Source organism: Artemia franciscana, chromosome 5 (genome assembly GCF_032884065.1).
Source record: "Artemia franciscana chromosome 5, ASM3288406v1, whole genome shotgun sequence".
In the NCBI taxonomy this organism is placed as follows: Eukaryota; Metazoa; Arthropoda; class Branchiopoda; order Anostraca; family Artemiidae; genus Artemia; species Artemia franciscana.
Genome location: NC_088867.1, coordinates 11,800,249 through 11,821,982, shown reverse-complemented (window position 1 = coordinate 11,821,982; position 21,734 = coordinate 11,800,249). Strand labels below are relative to the sequence as shown.

At 34.6% G+C, this 21,734-nt stretch overlaps 1 protein-coding gene across 1 annotated transcript in view; it reads right to left on the bottom strand.

Moving 5' to 3' along the window:
• Positions 1-21,734, bottom strand: part of LOC136026974 (patched domain-containing protein 3-like) — an 87,336-nt gene that overhangs the window by 23,686 nt on the left and 41,916 nt on the right. The window contains exon 4 of the mRNA XM_065703845.1: positions 18,455-18,655. Within this exon, the coding sequence (XP_065559917.1) occupies positions 18,455-18,655 (201 nt within the window). The remainder of the gene's footprint in view (positions 1-18,454; positions 18,656-21,734) is intronic.

Genomic DNA, 21,734 nt, shown 5'->3' with positions numbered 1-21,734 from the left:
ATAGGTAGTCTCTGCTCATTTTAAGTTTGACTTGGTTATCTATTGTAATTTATGTTCGTTTTGGGTTTCACTTATTTACTGATATTGATTTATGTTCGTTTTACACTTGGATAGCTGTTTGACTTTATTTCTGCTCATTTCATGCAGCCCTTTACTTTCTCTGGAAAATTGTGTGCGTTGGATTAATGACACTTCTTGGCTAACATTATCCTTGTGATGGGCCTAAAATGTTCACTACTACAAATGTTCACTACTTTTTAGCCCATTCAAGGTCGCATCCAAGGGACATTAGGGGATTTTAACCCACCCACCTCCCGAAATTCTTGTCTGACTCGTAATAACGTAAAAAAATCATATATTAAAAGTATTTTCTTTGTCTCTCTTGCTCTCTCTCGATCAGACAATGTTCAGGATTAATTATTATCATATAATAATCGTTATGATTATCATTATCACCAAAAATTATTTCATTCTCCTTCAAACCAAATATTTAATATTTTAACTAGCTTCAAGAGTCAATAAAACATGTGTATCACCAATAGGAGTTTGTTAGAGCAGCTTAGACATGCCTCTGTTCCCCTAATAATTTTTTTTTGCGGTGATATTTTTTATTGCGGTAATTTCATTATTTTCATTAGTTTCAAAAAGAGTTTCATTAGTTTCAAAAAATTTTATTTTGAAATCTACATGTTGCCAAACTTTTGTAAGAAGAACTAGTTTTTGCTGATTTTTGTTACTTTTCCGGCATCCAATTTCTGCTGAGTAAAGCCTAGTATTGTACTTTTAGTGAAGGAGAGTAGAAAGTATTTCTCTTGTCTAGAGAATATATGAATATAAGTGAAAACAAAGGGCTAAAAATGGGTTGGACTTCACTGCTGAGAAACCCTTGGAGAAGGATTTCTCGTAGAAACTCGGGAGAGGGTTCATTGAATAGGAAATTGAATGTTGTAGTGCGCGTTTTAAAAGCCAGAAGTGATTAGAGGATAGCTTTTAAATAAAGCATAATTATAACCCTAGCTTACGGGGAGTTTGAAGAGATGGTAACCACAGTCTTATTTGATGCATTTTTGTGTTCATTTCAAGTTTGACTCGATTATTCATTTCAATTTCTACCAGTTTTAGGTTGTCTTAGAGAAGACTAAAAAGTTGAAAGTAGTAATTGTATAAAACAAAACTTAGAACAAAATTCGTGTTCAAAATGGAATAAAAAGTAGAAAATATTTTTTTCTCGAGAATCTATGAATATAAGTGAAAACGAGGGGCACAAAACGAATTGGGATTTACATTTTTTTACTTTTGATGTGTGTATTTATAACAGATTGATTTGATATCCGTATTATGCAAGCCCTAATCCGTTTTGCGTTTAGTTTTCACTTGTATCAATAGATTATTCAAAAAAACATTGTTTTCTACTTTTTAGCCCGTTTTCAAGGCCGTATCCAAGGGACATTAAAGGGTTTTAACCCACCCACCTCCCAAAATCCTTGTCGTGACTCGTATTAACGTACTAAAAATGCATATAAACAAATATTTGATTGGTTTTTTAAAGACGACCTAGCCTGCTTGGTTGGTCTAAGGACATCGTATGGACTTTTGGCTATTATGTTTTATATACAGCAACAATGTTAGGGAAACAATTAAGAATAATGTAAAGTGAGTTTTTCATATGTATGTTTTTTTTTTTTTTTATGTGTGTTTATTTGATTTTTAGTGTTTATTTAGTGTAAAAAATTTTCTATAGTCATTATTTTTGTTTTTTGTATGTTTTGCATTTTTTGTGTGTATTTCATTGTTTTTACTCCACATTTTAATACTTTTATAGTGTTTTTGTGGGTAAGAAATAAATTATTATTATTATTATTATTATTATTTTTATTGTTATTATTATTATAAACGTATACCTTCAAGTATACGTTTGTTACAGTTTCAATCAAAGAAGACGTTATTTTCCATTTCCCACTCCTTTTCTATGACCAAAATTGTCGAGCTCTTCAAGTTATTTCCTACTTTTAATTTCTATTATATAGTTTTTGTTCTTTTTTGTATTGACACAATTAGGTTTTGGTAAGCCTTCAAGAAGCTAAATATCTATTTCCTTAATTTGATGTATTGCAAAACATGCATGAATTAAGGTCAACACTCCAAATGTTCCGCACTTACTCAAATTACAGACTGTCCTGGATAAAAGGTGAAAGCCGACTATTCAACAAGCTTTGAAAGAGGAAGATAAAAGCCAAAATTGGCATATAAATGGATACTGTACTTCCACTGTTCCCCAAGTCATCGGGGTTTCCGGAGTTCCGAGTTTCTTCCAAAGAAAATCGGGCTCTCTGTAATCTGTATTTGCGAACTTTGATTGGAACACCGTATTGATATATGTCATTTTGACAAAAGAACACTTAGTCTGCTAATGGGCATGTTTTTTCACATCATATGTATTCCATTTTTTTACCTGTGGAAATTGTTCTCTGCACAGACAAAGAATAAAGCTGATAGTCATTTTTTAGGTTTTGCAAGGGATTTCTTATCCCTATATAGGTTTCTATCTAAGAAAATATTTGTATCTAAGAAATAGGGATTTCTTATCTCTATTTCTTATCCTGTTGTGACAGAGTGTATATACACGGGGACGTAATTCTATTGAATTTTTGGTACTTCTTGTTCATATTATTAAATTTTTAATATTATTGAGCCCCCTCAAAATATTTTGATTAATGCCATCCCCTTCAACTTTCATCCCAATATACTTGCTTCATTTAATATAATTCCTTCATGTGTGCGTTAACCAAACAAAATCGAAGGATTAGATGAAATATGTAACTGCAGTAAAAATGCGGGGGGAGGGATACTGGCCAATCCTTCCTATTTGAACTTGTAATATTTACATTGAAATATTTGTATATATTACCGACGATGGTGTGTTTTATACAACTCTTATAAAATGGATGATCTGTCTCGCAGATTTGTTGATCAACGCCACAAATCTGAGGGAATTTGTATTTATTTTACCATTTATTTGTATTATTTGTATTGAAGGAATGTATTTATTTTCTCAAAATTGTTTTGTATTCCTTAATTTGATTAATTTTTGATGAATTCATTGGATCAATGGTTAGCCTAAATGTTTATATTTTATATACTTGTGAGTTTCTTTTTTGGCTGCAATTTTTTTTTCTTTTTTTTCACAATACTCCTCATACTCCACAAGTAGAAGGTAAAAAATAAATTACTATTGTTTTCGTTAATATTTTATTTTTGAAACAGAATATGCCTAAGAGGTATTTCGCTTCATATGAAGTGTGACAAATTTTAATTGCCATTCTTTTCAAGAAACAGTTCTTGCTTATAATGGTAAATTGAATTAATTATATTCGCACGAATGATTCCATTATGTATAAATGATAAAGCAGTTACTGATTTAACTCCTATAAAATCACAAGTTACTTTTTGTTGAAACCAAGATTTAGATAATCAATTTACGTTGAGGCCTGAGAACTGATGAGTAACGAGGCCCGAGGAAAACATTAATGGCAGCATATATACATTTATCAATAAAAAAAACACTTTATACAAATTATTTATTTATTTGCTCTTGATTCAAAGCTTAAATAATTAATTTAAGATGAGGCATGAGAGTCGACGAGGCCTGATGAGTTAATGGGAATGAGCAACTTGAGTCTATTAAAAAAAAGGATAAAAAACGGCGAAAAGATTGGCACAAAATACGCCAACACAATTTAAAAAAATCATTAATGAAACTATATATGCACTCATCTACAAAAATAAAACTTCATTTGCTGATTTTCAATTACTTGAAAGCACGCCTTCACAGAAGAGGGGAATGGGTAAAGTAAATCCTCCCGATTCGGCCATAGGGGCTTCTGAGGAAGAAAAGGCCTCTAAAATTATAATCAAAGCCAATCAGAATGGGTCGAGGGGGTGCCCACTTTTTGTCACCTGTTGTACGTCTTAGAATTCAAACTCTGCCGCACAGTTCCGCCACACTTGGCACAAGCCAGCTGGTATGCATGATTTCAGGAAGTGGTAAATACTAATACCCTTGGAAGTAGTTTCCTTTGTCGGTTTTTGGTAAATACTAATTTATTGAGTTTTAGATTTGAAACTGGTTTTTGAAATCTGATTCGTGAGTTTTAGTTTGAAATTTGTTCTTGATTGAACAATTGATTGTGTGTTAATAAAAACAGAGGCGCAAAATCGCGGTAATACCCTATTTCTCCATCATCCATATATCTATATATATAAAAATAAGTTGTCTGTCTGTGGATGGATGGATGGATGGATGGATGGATGTGTCAGGTGACGTCACCTGAAAAAACTGGATTAGGTGACGTCAAAACTGAAAAAACTAAAAAAAGGCAAAAACTACAAAAAAAACTAAAAACTAATAAAAAAAATAAAAAAGCTAAAAAACTAAAAAAACTATAAAGGTAAAAACCAATAAAAAACTAAAAAAAAAAACTGAAAAAACTAAAAAAAGGCAAAAACTACAAAAAAAAACTAAAAACTAATAAAAAAAGTAAAAAAGCTAAAAAACTAAAAAAACTATAAAAACTAAAAAAAGGTAAAAAACTAAAAAAAATAAAAAATAAAAAAAAACTAAAAAAAAGGAAAAAACTGAAAAATAAGCTAAAATAAAGGTAAAAACCAATAAAAAACTAAAAAAAAAAGGAAAAAACTAATAAATGACGACACTCAAAGAGAAAGCGACCAGGACAAAAGGAATGTTCGATTAGCAATAAATGACGACCGGGACAAAAAAACTAAAAAGAAATAAAAACTAAAAACTAATAAAAAAAACTAAAAAATCTAAAAATCTAAATAAGCTAAAAAAGAAAAAAAAAGGAAAAAAATAAAGGAGAAAAACAAAACTAAAAAACGAATGTATATACAGACCGGGACACCGGGATACAAATGATGACCGGGACCCGGGACACAGGGAATATAAATGACGACCGGGACACAGGGACACAACTACAACGGGGACACCGGGGGAAACAGGGGGATGTAAATGACGACCGGGACACCGGGACAGGGAATGGTCGATTAGCAATCACCATCAACAAAGCTCAAAGGCAATCATTAGAATCATGAGGTATAGATCTGAATACAGATTGTTTTCCCATGGACCATTATATGTTGCATGTTCAAGAGTCGGTAAACCTGACAATCTATTTATATGCAAAGACAATGGGACAGCAAAGAATGTTGTATATTCGCAAGTTTTACGTAGTTAAAACCATATATATATATATATATATCTATATTCACAGGTGGGACATAGGGACACAACTACAATGGCGCGTAACTATTATGGCGCGTAACGACTTACGCGCGCGGGGGGGCTTGGGGGGGGCGCGAAGCGCCCCCACCAACTAGGTGTTGGGGTGGCGCGAAGCGCCACCCCAACAGCTAGTATATATATATATATATATATATATATATATATATATATATATATATATATATATATGGAAGACGTTTTAGTTATTTGGAATCACAAATTGAAGGTTTTCTGGAACATTTAAATATTTTGGAGGGGAATTAGTTTCTACACTTGAAATAGAAATAGAGAATAAGTTACCTTTTCTGGATATTTGGATCCATAAAAATAATAATGACCTAGCTTGTTCAATTTACCGACACACAACAACCGTTATTTGTCTTTCGCATCAAATTACCCGATCCAAGTAAAAAGGGGTGTAGTTATTTCTTTAGTTCATAGGGTATTAAAATTAGCATCACCAGGATACATGAGTAGTGAACTGTTTTTTTTTTTTTTTTTCTTATTAAGTATGTTCTAGTAGATAATAGATATCCCGAAAATATGATTTCTCAAATAATTAAAAAAAGGAAAAAAGTTAATAGAACCTGTAATATTAGAAGAAGATGGGTCAACTCAAAAATAAAATTACATAACGTTGCCTTGTATACCCATGTTGTCACAGAAATTAAGAAGAGAATAAAAAAAAATGTAAGCTCTTTGCTAAATAATGGAAAATACAAGGTTCCAAGAAATATACAAAAGGGAGTATACAAAATTCCATGCTCTTGTGGTAAATTTTACGTAGGAAGTACTAAGCAGAATTTAGAAAATAGGCTACAACCCGAAAATGCTATAGATTGCTCTTTAAAGAATAATCAAAGACCTGAAACGTTTGGATCAGCTGTAGTAGAACACGTATTTCATTTTCCTAATCACAGTATTTTATTTGATCAGATAAAAATTGTAGATACGTCTATAAGACTTCTGCAAAGTTTCAGAGAAATTATAGAAATTGAAAATTTATATTAGTTTAATTAATGAGCAGGTAAAATATTCTACCAGTAGTGATTTACATAATTGTCCCGGAACAAATGATAGCCTTGCGAACAAAAGCCAGAATGAGGTTAATGTTGTGAAAAGTCAACGGACTGCAGCTAAGCTAGCAAAAACAAAAAAAAATCCATTTAATTTATAATTTATGAATTTGTTGATTAACCTGTGAGATTTAGTTAGGGGTGATGGATCTGGGGTTTTTATTTGTTCAAGTAAATACAGTCTTCACTTTTAATAGACTCCCATTTATGCACTGATTTGTGAGAGGAGTGTGACCGATGGTTTCACTATAGACATTTGCTTTTTTTTTCTTATGTTGTAACATCAGTGCTGGAAGTTTGTTTATAATCTAAGATGTTCTTGTTTTTTTCTTCTTCTTCTTTGCGTGTTTAGTTGTCGTGTTTTTATTGTGTGCGTCGCTTTAAAAATAATTTTTTTTTTGTTTTTTTTCGTTCTTTTCGGGTTTTTTTCCTTGAGAAAGGCTCCCGGATGTGGGGCCGAAATATTCAGAATGTTCTTTAATTAAAGTGTTGTTTTGTTTTTATTTTTGTTCACTGCTTTGTTGGAATTAAAACCCATTTTTTCTTGCTTAATTTTTCATAAATGGAAAAGCAGTGTGGTCTAAGATATTATTTACTTAGGGGTTGGAGAAGTGTAGGCATATGGTTCTGGAACCACTCAAAGTTGTATCTTCAAAGAAGGAATACTTATTGTTGTTTATTCATTCATATTATTTCCTTCGTTTTACTATATAACAAACAGAATATAACTTTTTGTAATGTATATAGAGAAATCATAGGACTAAGAACCTAGCCTATGTGCATTTTTTTTTCTGCGATATTTTTCTAGTTGTCAGGTTGCTTTCCAACCTTTTATTGTTTATTGCTATTCCACTCATGTATGTCTAAAGGTTTATGGATCAGGGGAAGGGGGGCTTATATTATGGCTTATTTGATCTTCATTATGAGTAATACACAATTTAAGATTGTTTATTACTCACTATTGGTATTATAGCTGGTGAGACCAAAATGTTACCTGATACATCAATCCAATATTTCTGCATGCTGTCCAGTGACTTTGCGGTTATTAAAAGTATTTGTTTTTATGCTTATGTTTTTAAGATAATTTTAATTGCATACTGAAAGTTACTGGTATCACAGCTGGTGTAAGACTATGAAAAGCTTTGTAGATTAGTTTGTTGTCGTCAGGCTACGTACTCACTTTTAATAATAAATCAACATTCTTGTTTTTTATGCTTGGTTTTTGTGTGTCCAGTTAAGCGTTAATTTTCTATAGTCCTACAAACATAGGGAAATATGATTATTTTCTTTAGTTGTACTAGTTTTACTGATACTTGCTAGATAGACTGTGAAGCAATAATTTTTGTTCGTTTTAAGTTTCAGCTTCGGTCTGTACTTCCCTCAAAAATCTTTGTTTAAAAAAATTAATTCTACTCAAAGACAGATCGTTAGAAGTTTTTAACTTTTTATTTTAATCAAACAGTTTAATTTTTAACGTTAATTTTACTAGGCATTAGAAAAATACATAATTGAGAGGGACCATTTAGAATTTCTAGTTTGTTCTTGTCGTTCAGTCTTTTTAATAGATTTCCGGTTTTAGGTTATTTTTCTATTTAGCTATTACTCAGAAACGTACTATTTTTTTTTTTACATTTGCTACTTCTTAGCAGACTCGACGTTGAGGCAAACCGTTCCTTTTTTTTTTTTTAGCCTCAATTGTAATCTTGGCTATTGAAAACCTCGAACAAAATACATCTTCACCAGTCATAACGGTTACTGTTGGCCATACCCTTTCTAAGCTTCAATTGACTAAATCTGTTCTAGTATAATTGATTGAAAAACCAAATCCTATTTCACATAAAAAAACACCAGTGAGGATCAAAGCAGGGTTAATTTTTCCCTGGGTTCCAAAACTCAGGTCATAGGAGTGCTTCTTCTTTTGTGCAATATTATTTCAAGAAATTTTAGGAAAAAGAAGTTTTTCAAAAAACAGTAAAGGCAATTTTATATTTAAGATCAGCAGAAACAAATACCTGTTGTAATTCAAACTCAGAACGAAGCTAAAACAGAACTGCTAAAAAGCAAGGTTGGCTCTGAGAAATTGCATTTAATCACTTTGTTCTCTTTAGTTTGAATGAATTTATATTCTCACTTCATTCCTTTTGTCAGTCCTGGCTGAACTTCGTTGAAGTAAGGATGCTAGGGCTGTTTTTAAAAAAGTTTTAAAAAACATTATTTAGTTTTAATTCTCACAATTTAATGTAAGTTTATTTATATATACATATTTTCTCTCTTGTTCTCGTATTGTGCTGAAGACGGCCCTTGGACATAGGGCCGAAATATTCACAGAACTGATTTCCACTGTCTTGAAAAGATTTTCCCTATTGTTTCTACTTTGTATTTGTTTGTTATGGAAAGGCAGTGTGGTCTTCGTCGCTATTTTAACAATCAATGTAAACAAACATACAATAGATACTAATATAAATGAATAAATAAATATTAAAACAAGTCAAACTTAAATTGAATATGCAAATTAAGCTTGAAACGAACAAAAATCCCTGCGAACAAGAGTTTTGGTATCGCCTCCTGTCACTGCAAAAGTCTAAAACCTACTGGGTCATTGGCGCTTAAATGAAAACGAATTATATTGCAAATATTTTCTTTTGTTGTTAATATTGAAAATAAACATTAAAATTACAGTAAAATTTTGAACTGATGAGCTTTCAGCAATTATTATAATTATTTAGTAATCAGTTAATAAATTTATTAATTTATTAAAACCTTATATACCCCTGCAGTATACATTACAGCCTTTACCTCGGGCTCTGGGGGGGGGGTAAGTTGACACCGAAGTTTTTGTTATCTGATCGTTGGAGTATTTCAAACAAACTAGCAATTTCAAAATTTGGATAGGATGCATTTGGAAAAATGGGTTTATGTGTGTGATGGGGGGGGGGGGGGAAATACCCTCCCATCTCTTTTGACTCATAAGAAGGTAATTAGAACTTTCAATTTCCAATCAAATGAGCCACTTATGAAGTTTACACGGGCTCTCCTTACAAAGAACCATAAAGTGTCCCGGGGGATAACTTAAAACACCTGCCCCAGGTTTCCGGAGGCTTTTGTCAACCTCGTAGTTTTTATTATCTTATGTTTGAACTATTTTTAACAAAATGCCTATCTCAAAATTTTTATCGGATGGGCTTGTGGGAGAAAAGGGCGTGAGGGGTGGGGGGCTAATTACCCTTCGATCTCTTTTGACTCCTTAAAAGTGAACTATGACTTTCAATTTTCAATCGAATGAGCCCACTTTGAAGTTTACAAGAGTATCCCTTCTATAAAAACCATATATACCCTAAGGGCATAGCTTAAAAAGCCTGTTCCAGGAGTTTTAATATCAGACGTTTGAGCTATTCTTAGCAAAATTACCATCTCAAAAATTTTATTGGTTAGGTTTGGGAAAAAATACGTGGAGGATGGGGGGACGCCTAGTTAGCCTACAATCTCTTTCGACTCTTGAAAAATGAGCTAGAATTTTCCATTTTCAATCAAATGAGCCCTCTCTGAGGTTAATTTGAGTATCCCTTCCAAAAGAACCATATATAACCCCAGGGCATAACTTACAATGACTGCCCCAGACCCTGGGGGGTGTTTCAGCACCAGAGTTTTTGTTATCTGAACTTTTCACTACTTTTAACAAAATAGCAATCTCAAAATGTTTACTTTATGCATTTGGGAAAAAGGCCTGAGAGGGGGAGGGGGCTAGTTGCCCTCCGATCTCTTTTAACTCTTAAAAAGTGAAAAAGAACATTAACTTTCGAAACAAATTAGCCCACTCCGAAGTATATACGAGCATCCCTTCCATAAGAACCATATATACCCCCAGGGCACAGCCTACGACGCCTGGACCCGGGCTCTGGGGGATTGTGTTGACACCAGAGTTTTTTTTTTATAGCCTTTTCACTATTCTTAACAAAATGGCAAATTTTGTTAAAATCTCAAAATTTTTATCTAATACATTTGGGGGAAAAGGGGGGTGAAGGAAGGGGGGTTAGTTGCCCTACGATCTCTTTTGACTCTTAAAAAGTTAACTAGAACTTTCAGTTTCCAAACAATTCAGCCCTCTTTGAAGTTTATACGAGTATCACCTCCATAAGAACCTTATATGCCCCCAGCGTATAACTTACGACGCCTATGGTTGGCCCTGGGGGTTGCGTCGACACAGGAAATTTAGTTATCTGACCCTTCAACTACCTTTAACAAAATAACTATCTAACAATTTTTATTTAATGCATTTGGGGGAAAGAGGGCAAGGGGGAGGAGGCGGAGGCTAGCTGCCCTCCAATCACTTTTGACTATTAAAAAGTAAACTACAACTTTCAATTTCCAATCAAATGAACCCTCTCTGAAAATCATCAAATAAAAATGTCCTGCCCCTGGGGGTGTGTCGACATAGGAGTTTTTTTTTATCTGACTTTTGAAATATTTTTAAGAAAATGACCATCTCAAAATTTTTATCCGATGTAATGGGGGAAAAGGGCGTGAGGGGGGGTTATCCTCTAATCTCTTATGACTCTGAAAAAGTGAACTAGAACTTTTAATTTCCAAGGAAAATGAACCCTCTCTGAAGTTTATACGAGCATCCTTTTTATAAGAACCAAATTTGCCCCCACAGCATAACTTAAACTGCCTGCCCCCTGGCCCTGGGGGCTGTGTCAACACTTGGGTTTTTATTATATGATCTTTGAACTATTTTTAACAAAATGGCTACCTCAAAATTTTTATCAGATATATTTTGGGAAAAAAGGCGTGAGGGCTAGTTGCCCTCCGATTACTTTTGACTCTTAAAAAGAGCACTACAACTCCGGATTTCCAATCGGGTGAGCCCTCTTTGAAGTTTGTACGACGACCCCTTCCATATGAAGTGCCTCTGGGAAGAAAAAATAATAAATAAATAACAAAACATTCGAGTCGTATATCCTTTATTATGGGCAACGCTATAGCGTTGCTTCTGAAAAAAATTAAATGAAAAAAAACAAGCTTTTTTGAATGAAAGTAAGGAGCAACATTAAAACTTGAAACGAACAGAAATTACTCCATATATGAAAGGGGCTTTTCCTCCTCAACGCCCCGCTCTTTACGCTAAAGTTTGACTCTTTCTCTTAACTCTACTTTTTAAAACGGTAAGAAACTTTAGCGTACAATTCTACTGGTTATTGATTACTTTTAATTTTTTACAAACGTTTTCATTGGTAAAAATTATGCGTAACTCACGAATTAACTTACGTAACGAACTTCTATATTTGTATGTTTTTATTGCGTATATGAGGGGGTTCAACCCTCGTCGATACCTCGCTGTTTACACTAAAGCTTAAATGTCCCAATTCCTTAAAAATGACCTCTGAATCAAAAAGGCAGTAAAATAAATAGTTGAAATTACTAAAAATACTTTAGCGTAAAGAGTGAGGTATAAGGAGGAGGTAAACCCCTCATATGCGTAATAATTTTTGTTCGTTTTAAGTTTTAATGCTGCTCCTTACTTTCAGTAGAAAAAACTTTTCATATTTATTTTTTTCATTGTTTTTTTTTAAATAATGCTAGAAAATCCCGCGCCCCCTTCATTGAAATTCTCTTCCCCCATGAAAAGCTCCTCAAAAGTAAAACAGTTCAAAATAGGGATGATACCTTTTTATTGACAGTGAAATATAAAATTATATTTTATAATATAATATTATATTGTACTGTACCCTATTTTGAACTGTTTTACTTTCGTCATGGAAAGGCAGTGTGGTCTTCGAAGTTATCTACGAAAAGCTCCTCCATGGAAATATCCTCCCTCTAACCCCCCCCCCCCCAACTCTCCCCCCTAAACCAAAAAATCCCCCTGAAAACGTATGTACACTTCCCAGTAACCATTACTATATGTAAACACAGGTTAAAGTTTGTAGCTTGCAGCCCCTCCCACGGGGACTGCGGGGAAGTAAGTCGTCCCTAAAGACATAGTTATTAGGTTTTTCGACTATGATGAATAAAATGGCTATCTCAGAATTTTGATCTGGTGACTTTCGGGAAAAATGAGCGTGGTAGGGGGCCTAGGTGCCCTCAACTTTTTGGTCACTTAAAAAGCGCACTAGAACTTTCCATTTCCCTTAGAATGAGCCCTCTCAAGACAATACAGGACCACTCAGTCGGTACGATCACCCCTGGGAAAAATTAACAAAAAAACAAAAAAACAAATAAATACGCATCCGTGATCTGTCTTGTAGCAAAAAATACGAAATTCCACATTTTTGTAGACAGAAGCTTGAAAATTCTATGAAAAGGTTCTATGATACGCTGAATCTGATGATGTGATTTTCGTTAAGATTGTATGACTTTTAGGGGGTGTTTCCCCCTATATTCCAGAATGGGGCAAATTTTCTCAGGCTCGTAACTTTCGATGGGTATAACTGATCTTGATGAAACTTATATATTTAAAATCAGCATTAAAATGTAATTCTTTTGATGTAATTATTGGTATCAAAATTCCATTTTTTAGAGTTTCGGTTACTATTGAGCCGGATCGCTCCTTACTACAGTTCGTTACCACGAATTGTTTGAAAATTTCATCGTTTATTGAAAGGGATGTTGAAAAAAGATACTATTTGTATACTGCTACTAATGCTACTACTGCTACTACGGCTATTGTTACGCATAACTACTGAACCTTTCAACAATATTAAAAAAAAGTTCATGTCTCAATACTTTGTTTGGATGTTTGTTATGGGAAATGCTGGGCATAGGGGTGGGTCTCTCAAATCACTTTAACTCTTAAAAAGGGCAATATGACTAAAAACCCTCGACCCAGGGTACTGGGGGGGGGGGTTGTGTCTACCCTAGAGGCATTGTTTTAGCTCTTTGGACGATTTTGAACCAAATTGCTACCTCACAATTTTAAGAAGATTCGCCAGGAAAAGAGGGGCTGTCGGTAGGGGAGATGTTAGCTACCCTCCATCACTCCATTGACTCTTAAAACAGAACTACAATTTTTAAGCAAATGACCCTTTTTTAAAGTTTAAACAACCATCCCTTTCATAAACTTAAAAACCCCCTGGGCATAACTAACAACCCTTGCCCATAGGCCCTAGTATTTGTTTCAACCCAACAGCCCATTATATTTAGACTGTTTTGAAAATAGTTGTTATCGCAAAATTTCCATTACATGCGTTTCAAAACAATACGACGTGTGTATGTTGGGGGGGGGGGGCTAGCTGTCGTCCGATCACTTTGATTCTTGAAAAAAATGCTATAACTTCTGATTACCAATCCAATGAGCCCCCTTCAAAATTTATATGATCACGCTATCTATGAAAACTTTAAATACCCCAGGGCATAACTTACAACCTTTGCCCTGAGGGCAGAGCGGATGTGTTATCCTCAAGAAGATAATTTTCCACATCATTCAAATACGTTGAACAAAATGGCTATTTATAAATTTTGATTGGAAGTGTTATGAAATTTTGAGATATAAGGGTACTAAGCCTCTCAATTTCCAATCAATGAGCCCTTTTCGAAGTTTCTACGACAACAGTTTCTATAAAAGACCTTATATGCCCGCAAAGCATAAATTAAAACCTTTGTCCTTGAGGACTGTGAGGGGGGGATATGTCATCCTCAAAGACATAATTTTCGGCCCTTTCAACTACGTTTAACAAAATGGCAGTCTCAAAATTTTGCTTAGATGTGTTTGGGGAAAAGATGGCCATGGGAGGGGGACTAGTTGCTCTCCAGTCGCTTTCGGCTATTGAAAAGGGCACTAGCCCTTTCAATTTCCAATCGAATGAGTCCTTTTTGAAATTTCTACAAGAACACTTTCCGTAACAGCCTTATATGCCCTAAGGGCATAACTTACAACGCTTGTCCTGAGGTCTGGGGGGTAATGTTATCCTCAAAAGACATAATTTCCGGATCTTTCAACTATGTTGAATAAAATGGCTATCTCAAAATTTTGATTAAATGTGTTTGGGGAAATGATGGGCCTGGGAGGGGGACTAGTTGCCCTCCAATCACTTCTGACTATAAAAAAAGGCACCAGTCCTCTGAGTTTCACATCGAGTGAACCCTTTTGAAGTTTCTACGACAACACCTTCTATAAAAACCTTATAGGCCCCTAGGGCATAACTCACAATCCTTGTCCTCAGGGCAGTGGGGGAGGATGGGTTGTCATCCTCAAAGACGTAATTTCCGGAACTTTCAACTATGTTGAACAAAATGGCTATCTCAAAATTTTGATTGAATGAGTTTGGGGAGATGGTGAGTGAGGTAGGGGGATTATTAGCCCTCAAATCACTCTTGACTATTAAAAAGGTGACTAGCCCTTTAAGTTTCCAATCGAATGATCCTTTTTTGAAGTTTTTATGATAATTTCCTCAGTATGAAGTGAATGTTAAAAAACAAAAATAAAAAAATAGCGCCGCCTATGATATCCGTCCTATCTAAACTGTGATTTTACGTACACGTTTTGATATGTCTTGAACTATTTCGAATCATTTTAATTTTACTAAAAAAAAATTCTTTTAAATGTTTTTACTTTTATATCTTTAAGAAACCGAAAATTAATTAGGATTTTACGGAATCAATATCAGCATATGCATATTAAACTGAAAATACACATTCATTTGAATTTTGTTCAGTAAAGTGCAAATTATGTTCTAGCTTTTAGAAAGCATAGAGGTTTTGAACCCTACTCATGTTAATTTCTGGTCGTTTTGAGTTTGACTCAGTTATTTATTTTAATTTCTGTTCGTTTTGGGTTTCATTTATTTATTGATGCTGATTTGTGGTAGCTGTATGCTTGATACGTTATTTGATTCTTTTTTGTTCATTTTTGGTTTAATGGAATTCTTAACTTTTTTGAAAAACTTATTTTGTGAAAATTTTTTTTTAATTAATTGTCTTTAGGATTAAAAAAGAATCTAAAGAAATATATGAATAAATAACTCACAAGAAAAAAAAAAGCAAAATAGGATGCCACGAACTAGTCCGGTAAGAGATCAAAAAAGCCCGGAAATATGATATAGAATTCGAATTAAACCAGTTAACAAAGGTGTCAGATAAAAATAAAGGGAAACACGCATTAAGAAAATTAAAAAGCATTTATTTCGAAAAAAATGCACTCAAAAAAATTCAAAATCATTGTTTAAGCAAGTTCAAGTGACGTTAAAGCTCCAAAATCATGGGGCATTAAAAACTACAATTACTTTAGGAATTTGAAGTTTTTCGATTAAACTTTCTCATTCTCAGCTGAGGTGTTCTTTGAAGTCAACAGACAAAATGTATAGGCTAGAATACTTCAAAAAACTATATTGGAAGGTTATAAGATAGGTCCAATCTCAACAGACATGATTAACAACATACCTAGCAACATTTTTAGTAAAAATCTTCCCTTTTCAAACTGGATTATTTTTTTCGAATGCAAATGTACGGGATAAAGGGTGGATTTAGCTAGGTACAAATTTTAGAAGAAATTAACTACATATTTCCCCTCAATGTCGCTATGCATTAAACCAGAACTAATCAAACTTTAAAACAAATAGCAAAATATTTTGTTATGAAGCTTACCAGAATTGCAAATCTCATGATTCTTCTCAGTAACTCAGCTGTTTCAAAACTAGTTCAAATTCAATTAAAACCAGCATCACCTCGTGGATGGCCAGGTCTGATTCATTCCGTTACCAAACAGTTTTAATCTGACCTTTGCAGAGTATACTGGCTATAATGAAGTTTGTCCTACTAGTAAGTACATTATTTTTAATGTTTATAATGACTGTACTATAATGTATGCTCTGCAGTAAGTTATGCTACCAGTAAGGGTATCAGTGTTCAATTAGGCATCAGACAGTTCGTGGTAATGAACTGTAGTAAGGAGCGACCCGGCTCAATAGTAAACGAAACTCTAAAAAACGGAATTTTGATGCTAAAATATACATCAAAAGAATCAAATTTTCATGCTGATTTTAAATATATAAGTTTCATCCAATTTAGTCTTTGTCATCAAAAGTTACGAGCCTGAAAAAATTTGCCTTATTTAAGAAAATAGGGGAAAACACCCCCGAAAAGTCACAGAATCTTAACGAAAATTCACACCATCGCATTCGGCGTGTCAGAGAACCCTGTAGTAAAATTTTCAAGCTCTTATCTACAAAAATGTGGAATTTCGTTTTTTTTGCCAGAAGACAAATCACGGGTGCGTGTTTATTTTCTTTTCCCCAAGGGTCATCGTATCGACTAAGTGGTCCTAGAATGTCGCGAGAGGGCTCATTCTAACGGAAATGAAAAGTTCTAGTGCCCTTTTTAAGTGACCAAAAAAATTGGAGGGCACCTAGGCCCCCTCCCACGCTCATTTTTTCTCCAAAGTCAACAGATCAAAATTTTGAGATAGCCATTTTGTTCTGCATAGTCAAAAACCATAATAACTATGTCTTTGGGAATGACTTACTCCCCCACAGTCCCTGGGGGAGGGGCTGTAAGTTACAAACTTCGATCAGTGTTTACATATAATAATGGTTATTGGGAAGTGTACAGTCGTTTTCAGGGGATTTTTTTGGTTTTGGGGGTGGGGTTGAGGGGAGGGGGCTATGTGGGAGGATCTTTCCTTGGAGAAATATGTCGTGGGGGAACAGAAATTCAATGAAAAGGGCGCAAGATTTTCTAAAACTACTATAAAAAAAACAATGAAAAAATAAACATGGAAAAGTTTTTTCAATTGAAAGTAAAGAGTAGCATTGAAACTTAAAACGAACAGAGATTATTACGCATATGAGGAGGGCTTCTAAAAATACTTTAGCATAAAGAGCGAGGTATTTAGGAGATAAATACCTCGCTCTTTATGCTATAGTATTTTTAGTAATTTCAACTATTTATTCTACGGCCTTTCTGATTCAGGGGTCATTCTTAAAGAATTGGGACAAAACTTACGATTTAGTATAAAGAACGAGGTATTAACGAGGGTACAAACCCCCTCATATACATAATAAAAATTAAAGAATATAAAAGTTTGTTACGTAAGTTAATTCTTAAGTTACGTATATTTTTTACTAATAAAAAAATTCATTAAAAATTAAAATTTATAGTTGCCTTTTTTTGTAACCGAAAAATTGCATGGCAACTAGGCCTCCTTCCCCATCCCTTATTTTTCAAAATCGTCTGATCAAAACTAATAGAAAGCCATTTAGCCAAAAAAGGAATTAATATGCAAATTTCATTTTAATAATTTATGTGTGGAGAGGCAAAATCAAACATGCATTAATTCAAAAATGTTCAGAAATTACATAAAAAAAAACTAGTTTTTTTAACTGAAAGTAAGGAGCGACATTAAAACTTAAAACGAATAGAAATTACTCCGTATATGAAATGGGTTGTCCCCTCCGCAATCCCTCGCTCTTTACGCTAAAGTTTGACTCTTTGCCACGATTCTACTTTTTAAAACAATTAAAAACTTTAGCGTAAAGAGCGAGGGATTGCGGAGGGGACAACCCATTTCATATACGGAGTAATTTCTGTTCGTTTTAATGTCGCTCCTTACTTTCAGTTAAAAAAACTAGTTTTTTTTATGTAATATTAAAAAGGAATGAAGTTACAAATAATGATTCTTACTCTACGATATGCGGGAAGGTTTTAGTCTATCACTCCTAAGGGTGTTTATGGGTTTTTGGGTCTGTAATGTAATATATGCTCTGTATTAAGTCATGCTACCAGTAAGGGAATCAGTGTACAATGACAGATAAATTTTTCGCAGTTAATTAACTTGTATCTTGATAACAAGTATCTTGATAGTAATCAGACTGTTTCGTTTTGAACTCGTTTTTCATTGATTTTAAAATAGTTATACCTCGTTTGGTACAAAGAACAAAAGCTATTTAAAAAAATTTTTTTTGACCCTTTGGCAAAAGTGGTTCTTCTCTATCTGGGTCAATGTTTAGAAACTTTTATTTGAGTTGTTAAAACTAACTATATGATTTTACTCAGTTGCTCAGGTGGCGGAGATTTTTTGAAGATCAACCAATTCTTCATTTTATCACTTCTCAATTCTCTTTTAAATTAATGGGGGAAAACTCACCTGAATAAATGCTAAAAATCCGGACACTCGGAAATGGAGTAATTGCACCAATGAAAAAACTGATCACATTTGTAAAAGAAGTAATTGTAATTGAAACAGCGGATTCTTCGTATGTTTTTGATAGACGTTCAGGGACTGATTTGAGCTTTACAGTACGACGCCAAGCAGCAAGAACGACGAAAGTATCGTCCATTCCAATACCTGAAACAGGAAATTTAGTTTAAGGAAATACGGCATAGGTTAAATCTTAAATACAGCTTAAAAATAAAGCTTTAATTAAAGTCAAATTTCTAGCAAAATACATATATGACCATCGTACTGTTTATGCTGTCGGTGAATTCTGACGACCCATTTGTATCTGGGAAAGAGGAAGCTCCGGGCCCATGTCCCCTCCCATTATGGCAATATCATTTTTATGATTTTTTTTTCCATATAATTCACTTATTCTTTGCAGTATTATTGAAATATTTCCCTCATACCACCCCCCAAAAAAATAGTATGCACAAGATCCTTTTCGAAGATAAATGATATATTTACAAACAAAATAGGAAATATGAAGAATACAAATTCTTATAGTGTAGCTTTTCTTTGGAATGAAGCTCTATTCACCCTCAAATGGGGTAGACCCCTAAGGTTAGTTCTTGTACGTAAATTTCCCGTAAGATCCAGCATTATCTTGCCACGGACTGGAACAAATCCAGAAATAAACTTATATTCACGAGCAACAATAAAACAGCCACACTCAAGACTGCTTTTTACCTGCCTCTGTATCCGCAAAGTTTTGATTACCTATTCGACAGCCTCAAAGGATTTTGAGCGGTCACCGACCGTCCTTGGAGGGTCCATCTACGGATGTAACGATACACCTTAATGAAAAAATAAAAGAAGACCTAAAATCTTATATGGAACTTTCTTGTAGGAGCAATAAGCCTTCTGATTGGACTCAAATCCCCAAAATACTTAACTAGAGCCTGAAGAATCTTTCAAATTGGACTTGAATCCCCCTAAAGACATAATTAAAAGTTCAAAATTTCGATACCAATAGTTGCGTCAAAAAAATTGTATTTTTATGCTGATTTTAAATATATAAGTTTCATCAAGTTTAGTCTTACCCTTCAAAAGTTACGAGCCTGAGAAATTTACCTTATTTTCAAAAATTGGGGCAAACACCCTCTAAAGGTCATAGAATCCTAACGAAAATCACACCATCAGATTCAGTGCATCAGAAAACCCTACTATTAAAGTTTCAAGCTCGTATCTACAAAAATGTGAAATTTTATATTTTTTGCCAGAAGAGAAATCACGAATGCGTGTTCATTTATTTTTTTCCCAAGAGTGATCGTATCGAACCAGTGGTCCTAGAATGTCATGAGAGGGCTCATTTTAACGAAAATTAAAAGTTCTAGTGCCCTTTTTAAGTGACCTAAAAATAGAGGGCACCTAGGCTCCCTCCCACGCTCATGTTTTCCCAAAGTCAGCGGATCAAAATTTGGGTATAGATATTTTGTTCAGCATAGTCAAAAAACCTAATAACTATGTCTTTGGGGATGACTTAATCCAACACAGTCTCCGGGGGAGAGGCTGCAAATTACAAACTTTGACCATTGTTTACATATAGTAACGGTTTTTGGGAAGTGTAAAGACATTTTCAGGGGGATTTTTTTTGGTTGGGGGGAGGAGTTGAGGGTAGGGGGTTATACGGGGGGATTATACGGTTTTTCGCGCTGGGGTGGGCGGTGGGTTTGGGGAAGGGGTTACGTGGGAGAATATTATATATATTACTAATAAAAAAATTCGTAAAAAATAAAAAATTCTAGTTGCATTTTTAAGGAATAAAAATTGGAGGGCAGCAAGGGCCCCTCCCCCCTCTTTTATCAAAATCGTCCAATCAAAACCATGAAAAAGTGATTTTGCCCCCCTCCCCCCGATTGCAAAAAATGCAAATTTTCTTTTTAATTATGCATGTGCGGTGAGCCAAAATTAAAACATACGTTAAGTTTTTTTAACTGCAAGTAAGGAGCGACACTAAAACTTAAGAAGAGCTAAGAGCTCATATGGCACTTGTGACGAGGTCGGAAGAGCCAAGAGCTCATATGGTATGAGCTCTAGCAAAGTTCTAAGAATCAATAGATTGCTTTAAAAGGAAAATCAGAGGCTTTAATGCCGGTCGGGATTTAAAATAAGAGCTCCGAGTCACGAGGTCCTTCTAAATTTCTAAATTCATTAAGCTCCGACCACCCACTTGCAAGTTAAAGATACCTCAATTTTTCTAATTTTTCCTCTCCCTTCACTCCCCCAGATGTTCGAATCGGGGAAAAGGACTTTATTAAGTCAATTTGTACAACTCCCTGACACGCCTACTAATTTTCATCGTCCTAGCTCGTCCAGAAGCACCAAACTTGCCAAAGCACTGAACCCCAACATCTAGCTCCCCCAAAGAGAGCGGATCCAGTCCGGTCATGCCAGTCACGTATCTACGACATATATAAGCATTTTCTAAGATTTCTGGTTTCCCCCTCCAGCTGCCCCCAATGTCAACAGATCTGGTCAGGATTTGAAACAAGAGCTCTGAGACACGAGTTCCTTCTAAATATCAAATTTCATTAAGATCCGGTCACTCGTTCTTAAGTTAAAAATACCTCAATTTTTCTAACTTTTCCAAATTAACAGCCCCCAGCTCCCTCAAAGAGAACGGATCCGTAACAATTATGTCAATCTCGTATCCATATCTTGTGCTTATTATTCCCATCAAGTTTCATCCCGATATCTCCACTCTAAGCGTTTTCCAAGATTTCCGGTTTTCAAGATTTCTGTTTCCCCCCTCCAACCTTCTATGTCCCTGGATCCGATTCCAGTTGAAAATGGAGCATCTGAGACGTAAGATTCTTCTATATAACAAGTTTCATTGAGATCCGATTACCCATTCGTAAGATACCTCGATTTCACGTTTTCCAAGAATTCCGGCTTCCACCTCCAACTCCCTTCAATGTCACCGGATCTGGTCGGGAATTAAATGAGAGTTTTAAAGCACAAGATCCTTCTAGATATCAAATTTCATTAAGATCTGATCACCCGTTCGTAAGCTACAAATACCTCATTTTTTCTAATTTTTCCAAATTACTCCCCCCCCCCAACTCCACCAAAGAGAGCGGATCCGGTCCGGTTATGTCAGTCACCTATCTTGGACTTGTGCTTGTTCTTTCCACCAAGTTTCATCCTGATCTCTCCGCTTTAAGCGTTTTCCAAGATTTTCGCCCCCCCCCCTAATGACACTGGACCC